This window comes from Rhodamnia argentea, chromosome 10 (assembly GCF_020921035.1).
Source record: "Rhodamnia argentea isolate NSW1041297 chromosome 10, ASM2092103v1, whole genome shotgun sequence".
NCBI classification, from domain to species: Eukaryota; Viridiplantae; Streptophyta; class Magnoliopsida; order Myrtales; family Myrtaceae; genus Rhodamnia; species Rhodamnia argentea.
In genome coordinates, this window is record NC_063159.1 from 8,773,879 (window position 1) to 8,796,632 (window position 22,754).

A 22,754-nucleotide genomic window follows, 5' to 3' on the forward strand; every position below is an offset into this window, starting at 1 on the left:
GACAGACAGAAAATACAATGTTTGAAGAAGAATGAAAACAAAAACTTTGGCGAGGAGGTACAATTTTATTGATTGTTGGATGACTTTTTTTAGTCCGATCAGTCACTATCTGACTCCAGAGGTTTTCACACCATCAGCCTCTGAGCTATCGTTGCAGATCTCACCAACTTCATAGTCCATGTACTCCTCCAAATCCTTCTTCATGGCAAAGCAGACAATTATATCAGCATGGACCTTAAAGACTTCAACAGCCACCCTTTTATGAATTAATCCGAAGCGATGCTCGAGGGATTACGAGCGTGGCAGGCTTTCTCCAATTTGAGGATACTTTTCAAGAGCGTGATGGCTGTGTTGGATGTACGTCTTCACCATCTCACTAAAATGAATGTATAACAATCGTTGTTAGCTAGTCTCTTCATTTCTTTTACTCTCCCTGCGAAATAGGTTGCCTTGCTGAAGAACACGCTTGAATTCGACGAAGCTTTCAACTAGGATGATAGAACCGGATCCGCAGTACAATCTTGAGCAGCCCAAAGCCATAAATGAAGCTGGTTCGAGTGGAAGGTTTCAATGTGCTTGATTATTATCATCTCTATCCAAAGTTCCTGGAGATGGTTTTGCCTTGGCTCAAAGAGGGCATGATTATCTATGCGGAACACATTGCCCAAGGGCTCGAAAATGGTCTGGCAGCTCTGCTCAGGCTGTTCTGTGGTCGCAACGTCGGGAAACAGGTGGTCCTGGTTTCTCGCAAATAAGTCACTTGTGTTTTAGAACTGTTTTCTGTTTGTATTTCCACTGCCGATGTTTGCGAGGACTTAGAGGTTCTCTTTCTTTCAGGGTGATTGTTTGTGAGAACGTAAATGTGTATCTTACAGCCCTAAAATTAAATCGGCAGTGGTTCTCTGTTTTCTGTTTGTCTTTGCACTGCCTTCTGTCTTCTGAAGGAAATACAAATAACCCATCTACAAGAACTTCCAGACTTCCAACATGCAAATTCCTATTCCCTCTTGGACCAAAAAAAAAAAAAAAAAATTCCTAGTCCCTCACTAAAAATTACAAAACTACATCCACACGTGCAGCACGCAGGAATAACACGTGAAGCTCTACATTGCTCATCATAAGTTATTTCTTCCTCACCCATTTAACGGGACTACTCTAGGATCCCTGGCAATTGGCAAAGAAACATTGACCGCATCGAACTTCCCATTAGCACGAGAAGCCTCACAACTCACAGAGGAAAAGCATATCCACGCAGGTGCTTAGAATCAATGCCCGACTCGCGTACTAATGCTATTCTCCCAGTTCGTGCCACCTGCAACAGTGGAAAAAGAACCGGCAATTTGATAAGATAATTAGTTATTGTTGCTGGTTAAACATGGTTGAATTTGCAGACCAAATGAAAGCGGCATAATTTTACTTGATCAAAAAAAAATTAAAATTAAAGTTCAACAAAAAAAAAAAAGAACCTGAGGTAAGCATAATCTCATGTTACAGGGGGGATAAAGTGGTTAGATGAAGTATGCCATCTAACACGGGTCTCTCTACTCATAGAAGGTAGTGACTGCCCTCCTTAACTCTGCCTCCTCATCCTCCTCCTCCTAAATCCCACCGTTAATTGTCGGATTTGTCAAAGAGTTAACTCTTTATCTCAGGCAAAAAGTTTCTACCTCAATCGCCCTCCTTCAACCAAGCAGACTCAAGACCCCGTTAAAATCCACGCTTTCTTTTGAAGGGTCAAGAACTGTGTTCTTTCCTCTGCATCTTATAGCTACATTCAGCATCTCCTTCCACAACAAAGTAGGGAAATTTTCTATCTATCGCATCTTCTCCCTTACCTTGACAGCCAAGAACTAGCACAAAGGACAATATGGAGCAGTCAAACGCCACAAAGAAGTGGCCAACTAAGAAGCACGGACACTCTCCGGGGGCCTTCATGTCGGTGTCCGACAAGCTCCCAACACGTGAATCCGAAATCCCGACACGCAAGGGGTTATTTTAAGAAATTTCAATATTTTAGAGGTCACAATGTAAATCTATCGAAACCTAATAATGTAAAATCCTCCACCCTAATCAGCTCGGCCCTAATTGCCCAAGCCCTAATCGCCGTCTCTCGTCTCTCTCGGCTTCTCTCACCCTCTAGTCTCTCGTCTCTCGGCGCTCGCACGTCCCTAATCACCTTGCATTATCTTCCCTATGGCTTTTTTTTTTGTCTTAGTTAAATGTTAAATTTAATGGTGGGATGTGGATTGCTAGTTTGTTTTTTCTCTCCAAATTTTATAGATTACTAGAATGGAATGTAGTTGAATTTGTCAATTTGAAACAATGAATGATATCAACAAATGGTGGATTAATGTTTTTAGCGTAAATTCATTCTAGGCTCTTTTTTTATTATTTATTTATTTGTGGATTTGAGTCAAATTAATTTGGATTTTTATCATTTATATATATATATATATATATATATATTTGATGTACAACGTGTCCCAACGTGTCGGAATTCTCTATTTTTCGAGAAATGACGGGTCGGCAAGTCGTGTCGAGTTGTGTTGCATGTCGGTGTTAGTGCTACTTAGAACTCCAGTATGGCTGGGAACACCAGGAAACGAAACTGGAAAATGTATTAATTGGTGTCTCCAATATCAATGAGGAATTTTGTACACCCACAGTCAAAACACTGGGAGATGGCTTCAGGTGCACTTCCTCCGTCACCAGAAACGCAGGTTTACAGAACAATTTAGAAGTCATCTGAGGTAAACAGCCTTTGATAACGTTGAACACTTGGAGCACCAATACACAGGCCAGTGAAGCCAAGGTTCTAATCTAGAGTGTTTAGGTTGTTCAACATAGAGAAATAGCAATAGTCAAGTTGAGAATGAAAAATAAAAACTCTGTAAAGACGAACCTCACAAATGCCATACGGTTCCAACAACCTCTGCAGCGCAACCATCTTATCCAGATCTCCTGTGAGCTGGGACCAAAATCAATCAAATAATCAGCTTTAACGGGGTAAATGCACATATAATGGTGGATGAACATAAGGCTGCAGGTGAAGTAAACGCAATACAAGCACAAAACAAAGTCGTGAACATCCTGTGCTATCATCCACTTCTGATTGATGAAGTACTTAGCAGATGAGATTCACATCAACCTAGAAGGATCTAGATTCACTAGCTCTCATAAGTCCTTTTCTTTTGTCTAATCTTAAGATGCACAGTCTTCCTGAACCCAAAAGATTCATTGGTTCCGACCTTTTTTTCTGCATAGATACAAAACTGATCCCTTAAAAGAACTTTACCATAAAATCCACACATTCTTTCTCAAATTTTCATATATTAGGTCAATTTTGTTATATGAGCATCTAGACAAAACGGATGACCAGATTCTTCAGATTAACAAGGAAGACATGCGGATTCTTTCATTTCGTCTTCCCTACTTTCCTTTGGTTTATTTTGCTTTGAACATTTCACACAAAAACCAAATTGTGAAAATGGTAAATCAACTTCAGTATATGTGCTTGTTGAACCCTATTATAGACCTTATTTGTCCATTACTATGTGAAGAGGACTCTCTGGTTGAGCAGTTGAGTTGCTTAGCACACAAATGTTAAATATTTGTCTCATATACTATGTCTCTTAATAAATGTCCATATAAACTTACATCTGTGGTTTTCCATAAATAATTTTTTTTTCTTTTAAATCGAGACTCTGAACTAATGACCTGCAAACCATTTCCTTGAAGTGTCTTTACAACTTTTGTACCAATTACAGAAGGAAATCGATAGAAAGGATAAGACTATGCAATGAAGAACCTGGCTGATCACACAATGTGCTTTCCGCAGAAAATACAATTTCAGCCACTCAAAAAGCCATAAGATTTAGAAAAACATCCTCAAAGTATCCTCCTTTGATAAATTGCATTGTGTTGAAATATTAGTCGGTGGTATGCTAACTTTGCGAAATAAATTTGTCACAGCAACCCAGGCATTTGAGCAAAGGGAGGGGATAAGTTCTTATGGACAAAAAAAGTGCTACTTTATTGTAACCAAAGTAATTCACCTCAAGAGTAATTGTGTGGTCAGAAACATCAACGGCCTTTCCCCTGAAAATGCTGGCAATATCAAGGACATCTCTCCGAGCAGCAGCATTTACAGCAATCTTTATCAGCATCAACTCACGTTCAGCAAATGGTGCGTGAGTTATATCCTTAACCTAGAGTCAGGACAGCCCAACCAGTAATTAGACAAGTCATCACAGCCAATTACAAAATCACACAAATTAACTCTGTGACCCCCAGCATCATAATTTCTCATGAGCAGCAAAACTGCATAGCACTGCAGAGCAACTGTGAAACACTATCCATCTGAGGTAAGAAACAAGGTATTGAACCCCTGACTCCCCCAGACAGGCAATTGACAAATGTCGCCTGACAGCTGAATTCTCACCTCATGGAGATCTACCAGCTTATAAAGTTGCTGTACCAACTTGCTGATTGATTCATCAGTACCAGGAACCACGGTTGTAATGCGAGAGAGTCCTTCCACTTCTGCGTGTCCCACAGCTAAACTCTGATAACACGAAAAGATGTTTGGCAAGTTGAGAACAGTTGAAATGATTAAAGAAGAATGAAGAAGTGTTGGGCATAAGACACCAAAGCCAAAATTACCTGAATGTTATACCCCCTTCTTGAAAAGACACCCGTAACGATATTGAGAACTCCAGGAGAGTCAGTAACGAGCATTGATAGAGTGTGTGACCGAAGTCCACTCATCTGGTGAAAAAACGGAACAAAAAGAACCCGGTCTTGATTTACCCAGTTTAAAAATACTGTTCCATGCCAATGTTTGATAATTAAAATGGATCGTAGAAAGATTAAATCGGACAACGTCATATAAAACAGAAGACTACTGTCATTCCTTCATTCGCAAAAAGAGCTCTAAAAATCACAAGTTCTTCCTTAATTAGATTGCAACTTTTATGACTTAATTGGTTATATTCAACCACCTTACACATCCACAATTTCAGCACATGCCTCATACGCTTCAATTATATGCAATGGTGCGCTATGGCCAAGCCAGCTAGGCTACTATCACTGAATAGTACAGCGGGCAAATGCTGTGCAGACTGTTCACATTTGCAAGAGGTGCCAATGTGACAGCTATGGATCTAACTCTCTCAGAATCAATTGGAATAGAAAAATCAGTTTGAGGATGCAGAGCTTAAAAGCTTCTGACAGTTAATGGAGAAACAAATAAGCAAGGGACATTTAAGTAAATACAAATGAAAGCTAAGATCCTTCTTCTCAAATTGTATTAATTAGTGATAGAATCTTGTCGTAAGCTTTTTTTGGAAGCACGACATAACTTAAGCTTGACAATAGACAAAAATCATTTCTTCCATCTTTTCGACATTTTACCTTCCAAAGTTCTACTTTTTCCGAGAACATAGAGGAAATAATAAACTTGCATAGAGTATCTATCGATGTCCTTTTTTGGATACTAATGCCAGATATAAAAATAAATTAAACTACATTAAAAAATCAAACTGGTAATCGAGGCATTGTCATACTTCAATCAGAAGACATTCCAGTAGTGGCCTAGTTGTTGATATCAATTTTTAGCGTGCCACATTTAAAGAATAAGTTTGACTTGAGCCATGTTCTAGACATAAAACTATACTATCTGCAGACATTATAGTTGTTATCTGAAATCTAATACATTTTCAATTACACACAAGATTGGAGTATTTTACTTCAATGACTAACTCTGCCATTTGTTGAACCTTCTAATGAGTCTGTCCCGCTCCTATAAATAATGAGTACTTCATGAACTTTCCCGACCTTCATTTTCAGGGACAATTTTCCGAACCTATTATGTTTCCAAATTCAGCTTTGCTAGAGTTAAGCTTGTAATATTATTTTACAGTTTAAAATTACGATTATTTTTTAATATGTTGGCTTGATCATAACTATGAAAAATGCTTTATGAAGTGTCAATCTTCCCCCTTTTTGGGCATCTCAACTGGAACCGAGAAGACATTTTCCTGTTTTTCAGATTTCTTTGGACATTGTCTTCCTTTTTCAGAAAAGGAGATAGCCAAATTTCCAATGAACATGGACCTTGCAGCCGCTTATGTTTTTCACTAAAAGACAAAATTTGGGGCTGGAAAATATCCAGAATTCTAACAGATCCTATTATTTCTTTCCCTCATCAACCAAATAATACAAAGTGTTATTGGGGAACCAACTTTTGTGATGTACTTTCGACCATACCATTCTATGAAAAAAATCCAGATGGGCCAACCCTACTTCCCTAGGATACAGTAACATGCATAGTCACAAGAATTTAAAACTGTTTCAGTCGGTCTATTAAGCACCAATATGGACCTAATCTCCAGAATAGTTGCCAGTAAAGAAGAAAAAGAAAAGGAAAAAGATTCAAACTCTTGGTCCTGATTGCTTTCATTAAGTCAATACACCAGATAATATCACCCTTGAATGGTAAATATAGGTACTAATAACATAGTTAATATTGCTGATAATATTTAAAACCCTTGAAAGTTGGGGTTTCAAATGTCACACCTCCACTCCACAGATCACAATTAAACTTAGAACTATTAGTCCAATGCTGTGGCCAGTTATGCAAAATGCACTCAGACAATCCCACCCATAAGGATGTCTCCCTCCACATGATATCAACATTTTTTACATTTCAAGGTAAAAAGAAAACGACATTACTAAAACCATATTTAAACCGGTACCTTATCTTAGAACAAAGGTCAGGTCATAAGCAGCAAAGAAAATTCAGAGTTTTCTTACATCTTCATCATTGAGATCGCCCCAATGAGCATCAAGCACTTGATTGACACTGAAACCGTCAGTTGGCTCCACTGGGTAAACATCTCCCTTCATTGGAAAACAACAATGAAAACATATACATACTCAATGAAGTCGAGAAATAACATATCCACAACCAGGAAAAAGCAAAATCATCAAAGAGTATGGCATTCCATCAACTGCCAACAAATCCAGACAAATCTTACATTAACAGCTAAAGAAAAGCACAAAATGTATGTATACACCACCATCTACAGTTCACCATCAATTGAGTAACCATCCTTCTTTACTAAAAAAACTACAAACATGCATCAGAGCTAACTACGAAGAAATTGACTCATTCAAGACAGGTCAAGTCAGTAATAACAAAAAAAGCAGAAACCATGAAAGTATTTTAGGATAGCAACATACTAACACTAGCATCAAAGCTTGAAAGCACCTCTTTGCAAGTCTAAGTACGTGGCAGCAGAATGTTAATTCAGATCAACATCTGCCACCCAATTCATGAGCCAAGTCAAGAAACCAATTACTACAAAACTACAGGCAACAAGTTTCTCATATAAAATCCGCAAGAATAGGGTCTCCCAGATAGCTAGAAGACTTCAAATAAAAAATGCTGGCTGGAAATATCTCATAGGAACAACCATAGGTAAGCACAAAGATTACACACAAAACACAACCATTAGAAAAAACAAAAGAAGAAGAGGAAAATGGACATTATAGAGAAACAACATGCCTTCCAATGTCGAGGAGAAAAATATTTTGAGATGCACATACCCCAACATATGCATCAGTTTCACCAGGAACTGTTCTATCTCTAGCACCCGCCATTACAGAATTAACGGGCATGGTTCCTTCCAAATCCGGATAGGAAGCGGCTGAAAATCGCCAAAATGGAGCAGATGCGCCCAATTTTTCCCTTCTAAGAGCAATCTACAGAAAAAATAGATCTCATTGCTATATAGGATGCATGTCATACAAGCTATCTCTGTTGACTTACAAAAAATAAAACAGATGTTAGACATGGAATCTAGATGTGTCCAACCTTTCCAGTTCTTGCTATTTCCCTGATGCCAAACTTGCTTAAGTTTCTTTGCACTGCCACCATCTTTCCTGGATCTCCAGTTACCTAGTCACATGAATCAGCCCATGAGAGCAGCCTTGTCAAGGTCGACACCATTAACATACTGACAACATAAATAGTCAAATTACATTATTTCTGCACAAAATCAATATAAGTATGAGGTCAATTGAAGTCCCGTAGATGGCCAACTCATTGCTAGTAGCTATAAACATGCCAACTTAAATAGCAAATGTAAAAATCATGTTAACCCTGCAAAACAGACGAACATGGACGGTGAACCTTATCCATTTTTGTGATTAAATTAGATTGTTAATCTATTCGTCACAACTCTCATTAATTTTAAAAAAACGAAGGAAAAAAATTCATCTTTTGATTCCACAATGATCATCATTAGATGGCAACAAGAGTTTTTATATGTCTTTTCCGCAGAACCCAAAAAAGAAAGAAATGCCAATATCTATCAGAACCAAAATAGCTTGCCATCTCATTGCACCTTTTCCTGGTCTAATGCTGAATCGTGCACATTTCTGTCGTGTTGGTCTTGATTAAAATTGCCAGCACAAAACAGACATTCTGGTTTATCAATCTTATAGGAACTGAGAAGAAGAAGAATAAGAATAAGAGTTCAGCATGTATTTATACTGCCCAACTTATAATTCTCGTGGTTGATATGTTCTTTGAGTCGAGGTAAGGTCATTCCAGACCTCTAATTACAGATTTAATCAAATCGTAAAAAGAAAAGTTCCGGATATGCAGTGAAGCATCGAAAACTGTGAGCTAGAAAGTCGCATAAAATCACCTCAATTGTTAAGGAGTGCTCGGAAATATCCACAATTTTTGCTCTAAAGATGTCCACCAACCACATAATCTGAACATTCCAAGAAGGAAGTGTAACTTAGAATGAGTTGTTAATAAAGGTAAACATCATTGTAGTGGCACTCAACAAAAGATCAACTACCTCAGCACGATGTTCAGGTTCGGCGCTGACTTTTATGAGCATTAATTCACGCTCAACCTGGGGTTCGTTAGATATATCTTCAACCTGCACATGGTGATTAACTCAGACTAACAACTATATTAAAAGGAGGAAGACACTAGACAGAAGAAGGGTTGTTTTGGCGTTTGTCAAGATAAAATGAATGAAGTCATTTTCAAGCATACAGCAGAAGAATAATTGAAAACCCCATATATTCCACACACTATGCAAAAAGGATGAAAGACAATGAACCAAATAGAAGCGAAACGGACATATCCATTCTCCAAGTTTTATGGACACGTGAGAATATAGGATGGTTATGCTTAAGAGAGAGGCAAAGAGGATCTTACAAATCAGATCCCATACCCACTCCCCTTGATAGGATACATACGGGTGCTTATTTACATGCTAGCACCAGAAAAAAAGGTCAAGCAGAATGAGGATGAACCCTCACATTTAGGAAAAGTAACTCATGGTTGAACAAGAATCAATTGGGGTATCTGCAGTGAAAAGTCTTAATATACCTTCACCACGTTCACGAGCTTCTGAAGCTGCTCCATAACTTGCTGCAAGACCCTTTCGGTTCCTGAAACAACTATGGTGAAGAGGGCCCGGTCCTTGTTCAGACCGACAGCGAGGGACTCAATATTGTATCCCCGCCTTGCAAAGACTCCGGCAATCCGATTTATCATTCCACTTTCATCACCAACAAACACGGAAATAGTATGCCTCCTGACCCTGGTATTATTGCAACACAAGTAGTTAACAACAATAATCAATTAGTCACAGACATGCGATAACACAGAATATCCTTTCGCCTCCATCTAAATCATCATCACCCTTATTCTACAAAAAAGACGTACAATAATTGTCTATCAGACACCCTTTTTTTTGGCCAACCTTAAATCAGACAGCTCATCTCCTGAAAGAGTAGCATAATCCACTGATAACAACAAGCACTAACCAGCGCAAGGAAAAATTGCTCCTTTGGTCTCTACATCGTCCTTTTCGCACATTAAAAATTCACAATCAAAATGAACCAACGAAAGTATTTCAGCAAACAGAGAGCCTTATAGCAGAATCTAAATTTAGCCTTATATAACCACCAAATCGCCTTCAAAAGCCCAAAAAGGGCCTGCATGTCATGCACGTACATCTCATCGTACAGCCAAAAGAAAGAATGCGAGCAAGAGGTTCCGCGCAGGTATTGTAACATATACCCAGCTTGTGTTAGCAATTACCAAGCACCACATGAAGCATTACGTAATGAAGCCCTGACAAGACTTACTTAGGTCGAGTGACGGGAGAAGGGTTGGAGACCGCTAATGGGCTGTTGTCGGCGGCGATTGGTTTGTCGAAGCTCCCGGCGGATGCCACCACCAGCGCCTTGTGCGAGTGGCGAGACCCGGCGGCCGACGCGGCCGGCGAGAGCTTCGTCGGGAAGGCGAGAGGCTTCGAGAAGCCATTGTTGAGCTTCGAGGCCGAGGAAGAGTTTCCGCTGCAGATTGGCGTGGGGCGGAACGAGACAGCCGCCATCTGAGGAGCAGAGGGGAGACGAGGGAAGCTGAAGCCGCCGGGTCGTAGGAGTAGGAGTTGGTAAAAACTCTCTCCTTTTTGGTTTTTTATTTTATTTTGTTAAATAAAATCATGTCGTCAATGCTGACGTGGCCAACACTAAACTATGTTTTATTGAACTTTTTTCACGCTTTTAGCATATCCGTGCTAGACATTGGACTATCTAGTACAATGTATTTTCCTAATACGTGATTATTGAATTTTGACAGATGTTGACTCGACCTTAGTCCTTATGATAAACCTGTTAACTATATTATATATATGTAATATATAAATTAAGCATGATCTATCAATGAGCCTTAACTTCTTCTTTTTTGTAGAGAATTGCACTAAGAGTCCTTGATTTTAATGCGTAATGCAATCGTGTTGTAAAAGTTTCGATTGATTCTATTGGGTTCTAAGCTATTATCGAAAAGTGCAAGCAAATCGTAAATCTTTCGATTGATCAAATCGAGTCTTAAACATTTAGTGAACAAAAGAGCTACTTACCTTGTGCATTTATTTATTTTTTTTGTTGAAAAAAAACTAAAAATGCCCTCTAGGCAAAAATATGTGGGCAATATTAAGTACTTTACATCGAAAAAACATGACTGCACTGTTTGAAAAAGGTTTTTGGATTTAATTAAATCATTTAAAAGGTTTCAAACTTGATTTCATTTCACAAACAATAGTTAGAACTTAGGTTAGTACCACAAAAAATCTCAAATCAGTACCCATGTGATAAATTTACCCCAAACTATTATTTTGATGACTAAAAATCATAAACTAGTACACTTTTGATAAATTTACCACAAATTGTTACACATGTGATAAATTTACCCTTCGTTAGTATCCGTTAAATTTTATCGTCAAATTGTTGAGTTGGATGGTATGTGACTATTCTCGGATTTACGCGTCCCGATACCACAAAAGCTATGACATTCCAGGCCCATCACATTTATATACCGTACCTTTCTATGTAATAATTTATTTGATAACTGCCAACTAATCAAGTAGAGGAACATTAAAAACTACTGACAAATCATCAAAAATCAGCACTTTTATTTACTAAGGACCGACTAAGATCGGATCGGTTCGTATACAAACTAGGGAGATAACATCGAGAGGGTCTCAAAAAGTACCTACCGCCTCTACCTGGTACATCTAGAGCATCCACACACACCAAAAACTCTCATAACTAGAGTCGGTCAATCTATATATCAAAAGCGTCGGTCGGTGCCATACACCATCTACACTAAAACAGCCCGGGGTCCCCACTAAGGCCGAACCGCTTCCATCGCTTGGAGGACGGATCGGGACTTTTTGGCCTTCGAGCCATATTGAGTATCTACAAAATTTGCGTCACATGCATATGAATATGGACATGCTCTTTGACATTGTACTTTTACATGATATTGTTTGTGCTATGTTCTCAAAGGACTATTAAGTATAGCCATATGAGGTAATAACGCCCGTTAGTGCTACTGTTGCTTATTCCTTGCGTTGCATAAACTAGTCGGTATTTTAGAGATACGACTTGCTGACATTATCTCACCCATTTATCGTTGACATTTTTTTTTTAGGTAAGAGACATGACTATTTTACCTTCTATTAATCAAAGGTGTATCAATTTGGGGATTTTCATGGTATTAATCCAATTTAACGGAAATTAATGGAGAGTAAATTTATCATCGGCGTATCAATTTAGGATTTTTCATGGTACTAAATTTTAGAACTTCCCGTTGGAGTCAACACATCTAGTATTAACGGCACTTTGGTTCCCTATAAACCCAAATTCCAACCTTGAAGACTTAAGAGAGAGTGGGAATCCAATTTGAAAACTCTCTTTCACATGAAGCCGGCAGCGGAACAAAATTCAAAGTCGGTCTTCAAGGCCCGAGGGCCGTGGGCTACACTAATCGAGGGATGGGCCTCGAGAATGTTTGTGCGGCCCGCAGTAAGGAGCCGCTCTTTCCCAATTAACTTGCTCTGCTCGCCCGCTCATCGGTGCTTCTACTAGTTCCGCTCGATTGGTCTCCGATTGGGGGTGAGCAAAAAAACCATGATCCACCCAAATCGGACCGAACCGTACTCAATCGGCCGATTTTGGATGGTAACCGGAGGATACGGTCCGGATTCCGGTTCCAATTTTATGGAACCGGCAGTACTGGGTTCGGTTCTCGATTTTGAGTGAGAACCATCCAACCGACCTAACTGGACCGGTCTTTTTATATAATATAAATATATATTCTTTTGAAATAACTTTTGTAAATATTACAATGCTTCTTATCTTGCATATTGAAATTTTTTCATGTGGCAATGGTACTAAATCGTTGTCCACATTGTTATCTTGCATTATTGAAATTTTTTCTCCTTCAATCACTAGAGATTGGTTCCTTTTTCTTTTTTTAATTGATATTGGTACTCGGTGGGACTGTAATCGAAAACCGGACTAGATCGGTGGTTCGATTTTCAAGTGGATTCATGAAACATGTGGATGGTTCACGGTTCACATTTTGTGAAACTAGTCCCTAACGGACGGTTCTCAATTCTAAGATAAAAACCATCCATCTTGGAACCAATCATCCCTAGTCTCCATGATAAAGTTTTCGGTTCGGTCTTTGAACACAACTACTGTTTGGAGCACTTCAAGAATAGCAAGGGCTTTAGCTTGGGAAGCGGAGGATACCTTCACCGATTTAGCAAAGCCTCGTGATAATCACGCCTGTATTATCTTTTGCAAATCCGGCTATGGCACCGTTCGCAGATCCATTAGAGGAGTGCCCGTGGCCATTTTTAACAATCAAGTAAAGAGTCCATGCTTTTATGGGAGATTTTAAGAGCTATGGTCACATTTAAATTTAAAAATGCCAAGTCATTAACTACACGAAAGAGCATCAAATCTCAAACATAAACCTTAAAATAAGGTTGCGCTCTATCATTAATTATGTATTAATGCCCGGTTTTTCAAAAGAGAAATCGGAAAATTTATTGTTGGAGCGAAAAGCTGCTACCTTTTTTTTCAATCTTTATTGCATTAATGAAATGCACTGGTAGAAATTGCTTAAAAATAACAAAACATCAAAGCTAGCTTTTCTTTGGCAATGAAAAATATCAATAAAAGGGAATAAAAAATCAAGACAAGAATAAAACGGTCAGAGCCCGAATAGAATTTCACTATCCGGTCCGGCCCCGACCCCGACCCCGACCCCGACCCCGACCCGACCCGACCCGCCAGATGAAGTACGGTACAGAGCTGGACGTTTCTGCAGAGCGAGACCAATGGGGTAGTGTAGGCCAATAACCGAAAACCCTACGCACAACCGAGACCGAGAACTGAAGAAGTTGATCCGAAGAAGATGATGGCATGGAGGGTGGGAAGAGCGTCCACGACCTTGCTCAACAAACTCGTCAATGGGCGCATCCATAGCCAGAACCCTCGCAATTTCTCGTCAGGTAGGGTTGTCTCCCGTGCTTCTTTTCGGTTAGATTGGGGTGGCGCAAGTCGCCGTCGGTGAGAAGAAATGGAGGAAATTTTTCGTCCTCGATGCCCTGGCTTCGATACAAAAGGTTGCTGATTGGATTTGATATGTCATTTGTATGTGTCTTAGTTTGGCGAACCACCGGTTGGGATGCATGGCCGCGTCCTGTTTTTGTCCCTTGAGTTTGATTCGAACCGTTTGGCTGATGACAATGCGCAGTGAACGGTGGGAGAAGCGTGAATGTAGTTTGGTTCGCAGGATTTCGAGTGTTCTTTACTCGGAAGTCGGGAGAATGTCATCTATAACGTGTCTGAAGGTTTAATTTTGGATGCAACTTTCAATTAGGAGAAGGCTCGTGAGTGGTAGCTCAGCCAACAAGCTAGGCAAATAGAGCTAAAGCTGCTTTTGCCATGCCTGTACATAGACACTGGATAGATATGTTGCTGTTAGACCTTCGGATACTTTTAAACAGGCTAAAGAGTTCGCCTTTTCGAGTTTGCTGGGGTTAGTGGAAAAGGAAACAAATGAATTTGCCACTCCGGCTCCCACTATGGTTAGTTGGTTGCTCTTTGTTGGATGCTGGGTTAAGGGTGACGAGTTCTTATGACTTTAGTCAGAACTGTGGAGTTATTTTATGAAATCAGGAGGTGGCATGAAGAAAGGGTGGCAGGCGATTGAGTTTTGGGATAGTTAAGAGCAAGGGTATTTGGAAAGCATGAAAGGGCTTTCAGTTTTCATTAATGCTACATTGTGCTAATGGTTAAAATTGATGACATATAAATGAGAGATTGACTATAGCATATGGTACACATTGTTTGGAGTGAGTGTTGGTATTTATTTAAGCGGCTTCAGGTTTAGGCTGTTGAGTAGCGTGGCGGTTTGATGCTTAGCTCCATCTTCTGAAGGAAAGTAATGTAGAAGTTGATCATGTTCAGTATTTTATAGTTCATGACGTTGGTGAAGAAGTATGTTCTTGGAGTTTTATTTGTTGGACCTTACGTCCTCTCATGGTTCTCTGGAAGTTTAAGTGATACCAAATTCGCTGGTAAATAATTCCACAATCTTCCATTTTGGAAATTTCTAATTGAAAAAAGAAACCTCAATTAAAGTCACTAAGGAGATTTATGTGTGAAACTGTCTGATTGAACATGTAGATAACACAAAAATGTTCAGTCAAATCTGGTCATTATGTCCTTTTCAGTGTGAGAGCCAGAATCTTGCTAACTGACTAGCCCTTTATGTTCATCGAAGTTGTGTGTCTCGTACGTGATGACTTGTTTGCGAGGTCTCAGCTTTGTAGGACCATCATTAATGGAGTGGAGCTTTTGTCAAGTCCTTGTAGTTATTTTTCTATTCTAGAGCAATAAACACTCTTATAGTATGGTCTGAATGGTTGATATTCTGCATGATTAGTCACCTTTAGATTCCGAGGGCCTATAAATCCTTCCAACAATGGTATGGATGTGTCTGGTACGGAAAGTGTTAAGTAAGTTCTATAGTTCTATTGTGATATGCCGAACTCTTGGAGACGAGGCCTTCTAGCAAGGGAGTGAAAGCATAAGTTTGGGTCTGGGCTAGCGCATGGATGTAGGCGAGTTTGGGTGCTGGAAGTGTCAATCCCCGTATCTTGGTTCTCTCGGTCTTTAGTCTCTTCTGGTTACTTATTATCTCCATTCGAGCGTCCTGTGTATATTGCATGTGCTACATGGTGCTTTTTGTTTTTGTTTTGTTATTCTTATCTAATTTTTTAACATGTGCTCTTGATGTTCAACAAAGTAAATAGTCATTGAGGATTGGTAATGTAACTGCAAAGAGTTTTATGTTGTTGATGGGAAAGTCATGAAAAAGAGGTTCTACTTCCGAATGTTTTGGCTCTTAGGCTTTTCTAAACTCAATAATTCAGTCCTCATCATTCTTGCTATGGCTTGACTTATGCAGCTGATGCAAATATTCATTCCTTCCGCGAGAAGATGATGAATCAAATGCTTCATCTCGACGTCAATTCACAAATCGGCAGTTGTATGCCGCTTGCTGCCATGCGTATTGGAACCATGATCCACAACATCGAAGTGAACCCAGGGCAAGGCGGGAAACTAGTTCGCGCCGCAGGAACCTCTGCCAAGATCTTGAAAGAGCCCACTTCAAGTCATGTCATGGTGAAACTGCCTTCAGGAGTCGCAAAGTTGATTAATACTCGATGCCGAGCGACAATTGGTCAGGTGTCCAACCCTGACCATGGGAGTCGGAAGCTCAGGAAAGCTGGACAGAGCAGATGGCTGGGCCGAAGGCCGCATGTTCGGGGTGTGGCTATGAATCCAGTTGATCATCCTCATGGAGGAGGCGAAGGGCGTAGCAAAAGTAGCGGGCGCTATGGTAGGTGTTCGGTGACACCATGGGGCAAGCCTTGCAAGTCCGGGTACAAGACTGGACCTCTTAAGCGCAGGAAGTAGAATCATGGTTCTCTCATTAATGGTTTCGTGTTTAGTTTGTCTATTGCAGTCTCCTTCAACTATGACTTTGATAATGTGATTTTGGTAGATCTGCTCACTGCTTGGGACGAGCTGCTTCAGTATGTGCACCGTGATGCGGTTTCACCGTAGATGCCACTGAGAATTTTTTTACCTTCTTTTCCATACTCCCATTTGAATGCTTTTAGCAAGAAGAGAAGTAACAAGATAAAGAGGTGGCCAATGGGTGGGTCGGATTGAGGTGGAGCTGCGTTTGTTTGGATGAAAGTATTTTCGGAAATTGATTTTCTGGACTTTCACTCGCTTGGTTCGTCGAAAATGATTTAGTCAACGGAAAATTATTTCCAGCTCATGCAAAATTCATGCATAAAGTTAGGAAAATGAATTTCTAAAATCTAAAATGGTGAAAACACTTTTTGGAATTGCCCATCTTAATTTTTTTTAATTATATTTAAGTTTTTAATTCTTCATATTCTTTTTTTTGTTTTTGCTTCTTCCGTGGTCGGTTGCCAGCTACGATGATAGCTGCGATTGGTCACGGGCAAGGACGAGCTCACCGAGGCCGGGGAGTCGCAGCAAGGCCATCGAGTCGCTGACCTTTGGCGAGGCCTCAAGCTTGTCGGCCTCGGGCGAGCTCGCCCTTGCCTGTGGCCGATCGTCGACCAAGAAAGAAAAGAAAAACAATTAAAAATTCAAAAATTGAAATTTTTTTTTCTTAGATAAATTCATGGGAAAGGAATCATTTTTTGAATGCCTAGAGCACCGAGCACGCGAACACGTCCCTCCCAACGAACCCCCACTTGTTGCCGTCCTCTGCATCCTCAGCCAACGCTTATCGCATACGGATGGTACATCACCCTCCTCCCCCTTTCGTGTCATCGTCCACGACGTTGTTGCTCGCCGCCTCCTTCGTGTCGAGCGGCATCGGCAAGTGAAAAATCGCGATTGAGAGTTGCGTCGTGCGAGTAACCTATTTATCACGTTAAAAAAAGATGGCCAAAAGAAAAAGAAAACACCAGATTCCTCAGTAATCGGTCGTCGCATCGATATATAGATGAAGCGTAAGCCTCATGCCTAGGATGAGACAGAGACGCAGAAAGAGATGGACGAGCACGATATAGATAGATCGAGACTGTGGATTTTGCTTGCGAAACGGTCACCAGTGAGACCGTCGTTGTCGCCGGCGATACCCCCTGCTAGACCGGCCACTATAGGCGACGTCGCCGAAGGCGGCACCGGCCAGTAACGGTTCTCTTCGCCGGTCTCCCTATTTTCTTTGGCAATTCTCTACTTGTTCCTTTTCTTTCTTTCTTGATTTTTCTCCGGCTAATAGCTTTTCTGGGTTGAAAATGGGCTTTAGATATTGTGAACCTATTTTCACCTGTCCTTAAGTTTGCCAGCTCATTGAAATCGAAGTCGCTCAACCCATTGAAATTGAAGTCAAAAAAGGAATAGTGAACCTATTTGGCCAGCTCTAAGCAAGAGCGATGAAGGTGCCCGTAGTGGTAGAAAAAAGAAAGCTATGGCTTTTCATCTCGGGTGCCAGATTACAGATTTACCCTGTCATTTTTTCCCTTATTGCAGCCGTCGAGAGCAGCCTCTCCCGGGCGACACCGTCTTGTTAGATGCACGTGTGAATTATATTGGAGAAGTCCCATATCGAATAATTGATGTGATATGAAGCAATTAACAATATCTTCGATGGCTCATAACTTATTGACTTAAATTTTTGAATAAAAATGGGTTCAATCGAATATATTGGGAGGTTAGGACTTGGGCTCCCTCTTGGTGATCTCCTCGAGTAAAGATATCGGGCTTCTATTGTGCGCTCCTAACAATTGATATGAACAATTGGTATCATATCCGATAATTGATGGACGTTGTTGGTGTAGCGGTACTTGAATTAATCAAGGGGGATTGGGATTGATTTTGAATTAAGGGAATGAAACCAACGTAATTTAGATTTGGGCTCCTTCTTGGCGATTTCCTCGAGTACCAAAAGAAAGGCAAAAAAACAAACGAAGAAAGAAAGGAAAAAATTAAATAAAAAGAAAAGAAAAATGAAAATAAAAATAAAAAAAGGAAAATGCCATTGATTATGTCATTCTTTAAAATAATGAGGGCAAGTGCTTATTTGAAATGAAATTTACATCACACCCTTATTTAAGAAAACAAAAGTCATTTTATGTCCTTAATTCAAATTTTTTCCTAAATCTTATTTTCTTTATACATAAACCGACCGACTCGCATTCATCGCATGGCCCAATCCTGATGGATCCAACTTAATTCCAGTCGGGTCTTGTCTGGACGCTTGAATGCGACTCCCTCAGCCCCCACCCAAAGACTCGGTCAATTGGATTTGCCAAAATCCGAGACAAACAAAATATTCGAAAGTGACATAGATATCTCAGATGCGAAATATTCTATTTTCTTTTTATATATATATATTTTTTAAGTGTCTATGTCCCATTATTGGTTTGAGTCGCATTCAAACTATGGTTCATGGAGTTGATGTCGGCTGCAATGTCAGAAGGATTATAACATTATTATCAAAAAAAAACAAAAAACCAATTTTAATTTCCTCAGAAAAAAAACAAAAGGGTTCACCGAATTTCAAAAAGCACAATTGAATCGTAAAACTTTCAAAAAGTACAGTCGAGTCCCGAGATTTGTCGCGAGAGTGTAATCGAGTCTTGAAACTTTCAAAATATGTAATTAAGTCGTAAAACTTAACATGAAAGTGAAATCGAGCTCTAAAGCTTTCAAAATGTACAATCGAGTTCTGAAACTTGTTAAATTTATGAGATCAAGTCATTTCGTTTATTGCTCGACAGATTTTAGGATTTTCAATGCAATTATCCTTAAATTGAAGGATAAGGATCTTTCTATGACCTGAACTTGACCACGTGGCTTTTGTCTGGCATTAATTGTCCGATGGCCCTTTTCATTAATAGTTGAATATCGAGTAGGAACTTCAACCTTACTCGAATTGAACGTTTCGAAAAGAATAAAAAGTACAAAAGGACGCCCCCACCTTACTCCAATTGCCCATTCCATAAGTTAATGGGTCCAGCACAAGTGGGCTTTCCTTCCTTATCATCTGCTAGGATAACATGGGCACAATTTCTAATAATAAGATACCTTTCTTGTTCTCATTGAATAATAACAAAATCCAATCAAATAGGTAATTGAATTTCGGAAAATCGCGAACTCAATAGCTATAGCTCTACCGATAACTAGATCCCGATCCTAACTACATATATAACTTCCTAGGAAATTTATTAATAGTATACTAGAGTACGAAACTCGTTAATGAAATACGAGCTAAGAAATAAAGCTATCAAAATGGCTCATAAAACCCTTATGTTAACCAATATCTATTTAAAAGAGTCATACATGGGTCAACTTTGACTTAGAATATGGGTCAGAGTTTTGAAAAGTAAAATAACAAAAAGGATGGGTGTTAGTGGGTCGATTAGCCTATTATCAATCCAAATTAAATATGAAGCCGGTTCACGAAGTCACCCATCAAGCTGCCCATTCTTCAAAGGCGACAATCTAATGAGGAACAATATTGAGTATGGATCCCGAGTTCAATTGGATCAAATATGAGCATTTGAGTTTGCTCTATGTATAAATTAATTCAAATCAGTTAAATGAATCAATTTGGATTGGATAAAATTTTTTGACTCGATCGGCCTACTATGGAATAAGGATATATCTATCCTCGTTCACCTTTTCTCTATTATCAAATGTCAGGACGAGAGAGATGTATCATCCTCAAGATTCACATCCATGTAAATATGGACAGAGCTTCATCGTGATGGCAACAACTTTGGTTTGTCGCAAAGCAAAGTCAACGTCAACGGGTCACCCCCTCACGCTAGCTATATAGTACAATCATTAGCCCTATGAATTGTGACCACACGATGGCCACATCTTTGTTTCATATTCTAGGGCATGATGAGCTATTTTTTTGACCCTTGTCATTTGGTTCGAGAGGATTCCAGTTTTATCGATCTAGCTGCCATTCCGGCCATGGCCGACACGAGAAAGTTAACAGATATATCAATTTAAAATTTTTACTCTATATATATATATATATATGTGTGTATATCAAATTGAAGTTTTTTATGATATTGAACCGATTTAATAAAAACAAACGGAGAGTAAATTTATCACAAGTGTACTAATTTAAGGTATTTGCTAATCAGAAAATTAATTTAAGATAAATGTGTTATACGTCTATCAATTTGAAGTTTTTGGTGGTTAAAAGATTATAGGCCGGTTTGGAATTTTCTATGATATTAAACCTTTTCTGTTTGCCTCCGAGTGTCCCGAACCCACAAAGAATCTTCAAGGATTATTCCCTTAAGAGCCCTTCGATGCATAAGTCAATAGAGGTTCACAATTTCACAGTTAAAATAAGAGACGAGATATTCGGGGAGTAGCGAGTTTTTCCGTGACCATATTTTTTGTAATGTTTTCATTTGAAAATGCACTTTTTTCCACTAGATTAGATATTGACTTAAGTACACAATAAGAGCCAAAACTTGTGTACGGCGTTTACTTTAATGTCAAAACTTTCAAAACGATCACTTAAGTATCAATTTTTTAAAAACAGATTACTTCAACGCCAAAACTTTTAAAATGAACACTTAAGAGTCAATTTTGATATTAAAGTGAGTATCATATACAAATTTTAACACTTGTAGTGTACTTTAGCTATTAGATATTCTTTTAAAGTAATTTTGTGATATTACTTGATATATTACCATTTACTCCTTTTCATATAATATATTTAACTGCACCATCATGTACTTTCATAGAGTAAATTTAGATCTAATAGTGATTAGAAACTTTTTCAAGTGATCAACGACTTCTAAAAGTAAGTAACTATATGTTCACGTGACCGGATTTCTGTTATGGATTTTGCTCTATTTTGTAACTCTTTTGGGATTTACTTTATTTGAAAGCTGTCGGTGTTTCTCTTATGTTTGATTATGACAAACGAATAAAATTTTCTTCTGGCCAAAAAAAAAAAAACATTGTTTTCGCCAAAATGTAAGGATTTTATTATGATTGGTAACTTGCCCATGCGGCTTAGAATTTTTCGTACGAGAAGAAAGTTAATAATTTCTATTCAATTGTAATGACTTTCTTCGGCGTTCTAGTTAATTTCGATGTGCTGTTGTAAGAGTGTAAATGGTTATACGAATAGAAAACTTGTATATTAAATAATTATATTATTAATAATATAATTATTTAAATGCATACTAATAAATAAAAAAAGAAATTCGTTTGACTAGTTCCAAAAATAAAGCCGGATTCGCCACTTGAATTTCACAAGATTCATGACGATGGCGCGTCCGTTTCGGAGTCAAACCCCCAATTATTAATGCCTTCGACCCCAAATTGCAAGCCATGAAATTGACGCGCAACCCGACCCGAGCATCCCTTTCGGGGCCCCGGCTCGGCATCTCGAATTATTAGGTGATCATAGCCGGGAATCGGCGATTCGTGTTCACGCGTGAAATTCGGATTACGACTCCGTACCATGTCGTGCCGTCGAAACAGATTGAGTCATTTGTCCGGGACAAGTGAAGAGACGATTTAAATTGAAGCCCGGGCCGACTCGTGTCACTTTCGCTCGATCGAGTGCGAGCGTCGAATAATGTCGGTTAAATGTCGAGAACCATGGGCCTCGTATGAAATACCATGTGACCATCTGTTTCGATCGATTGGTCCCTTTACAAAACTTCGGTCACAAAGGGAAGAAAAATCGGGCTTCAAAAGCGAATTAAGTGGGATCATACAATTTGTTTGCTTTATGATAGGCCGATCGGGGGAGATGGAGCCATGCTGTTAAGAAGGCGAGTGTCTTTTCGAGGAGGTTAACATTACAAAAAAACTCAAATCAGTATATTTAGGACAAATTTACCTTTTGTTAGTTTTCGTCGAAGTCTACTAAGAAATTAGGGGAGTTCGTACAAGATAGGTAGATCTTAATCCACCAAGAGTAAGGAGCGTGAACCAAAGCATTAGGACGTTCTCGATTCCGTTAAATTACCGAATTTGATGACACGCGACAGTTGATGGGTATATCGATTTTGGGTTCTTCGTTGTATAAATTCAATTTAACCGAACCAACGGAAAGTAAATTTGTTGCGAGTGTATCGGTTCGCGGTTTTCGATGGTCAAAGAATTTGTTCGAGGTAAGTTTATCGCAAGCGTATCAATTTGAGATTTTTGATGGTCAAAAAATTTACTTAAGATAAATCTCTTATACACCGGTTTAAAATTTTTCGTGGTATTAATCCAAATTTAATGTGTTGTGTATGGCCACCAAAGTAGGAAAA

At 39.2% G+C, this 22,754-nt stretch overlaps 2 protein-coding genes across 3 annotated transcripts; one reads left to right on the forward strand and one right to left on the reverse strand.

The window, feature by feature from the left end:
• Window positions 1-1,043: 1,043 nt before the first annotated feature.
• Window positions 1,044-10,484, reverse strand: LOC115739051 (acetolactate synthase small subunit 2, chloroplastic). 2 transcript variants are annotated; one of them, XM_048271931.1, is made up of 12 exons: window positions 10,180-10,484; window positions 9,416-9,638; window positions 8,874-8,957; window positions 8,715-8,783; window positions 7,877-7,960; window positions 7,609-7,764; window positions 6,814-6,900; window positions 4,663-4,767; window positions 4,442-4,564; window positions 4,056-4,208; window positions 2,903-2,968; window positions 1,044-1,312 (listed from the first exon to the last, which is right to left on the reverse strand). In XM_048271931.1, exons 1-12 carry the CDS (start codon window positions 10,425-10,427, stop codon window positions 1,229-1,231), a joined length of 1,482 nt encoding a protein of 493 aa, XP_048127888.1. In that variant the 5' UTR covers window positions 10,428-10,484; the 3' UTR covers window positions 1,044-1,228. The 2 variants fall into 2 exon arrangements, with proteins under 2 accessions (XP_048127888.1, XP_030527765.1); XM_030671905.2 differs by having other exon boundaries at window positions 9,416-9,629; window positions 10,180-10,483.
• Window positions 10,485-13,679: 3,195 nt separating this feature from the next.
• Window positions 13,680-16,546, forward strand: LOC115739280 (60S ribosomal protein L2, mitochondrial). Its single transcript, XM_030672286.2, has 2 exons — window positions 13,680-13,901; window positions 15,866-16,546. The coding sequence occupies exons 1-2, from the start codon at window positions 13,805-13,807 to the stop codon at window positions 16,375-16,377; spliced, it is 609 nt and encodes a 202-aa protein (XP_030528146.1). The 5' UTR covers window positions 13,680-13,804; the 3' UTR covers window positions 16,378-16,546.
• Window positions 16,547-22,754: the final 6,208 nt, after the last annotated feature.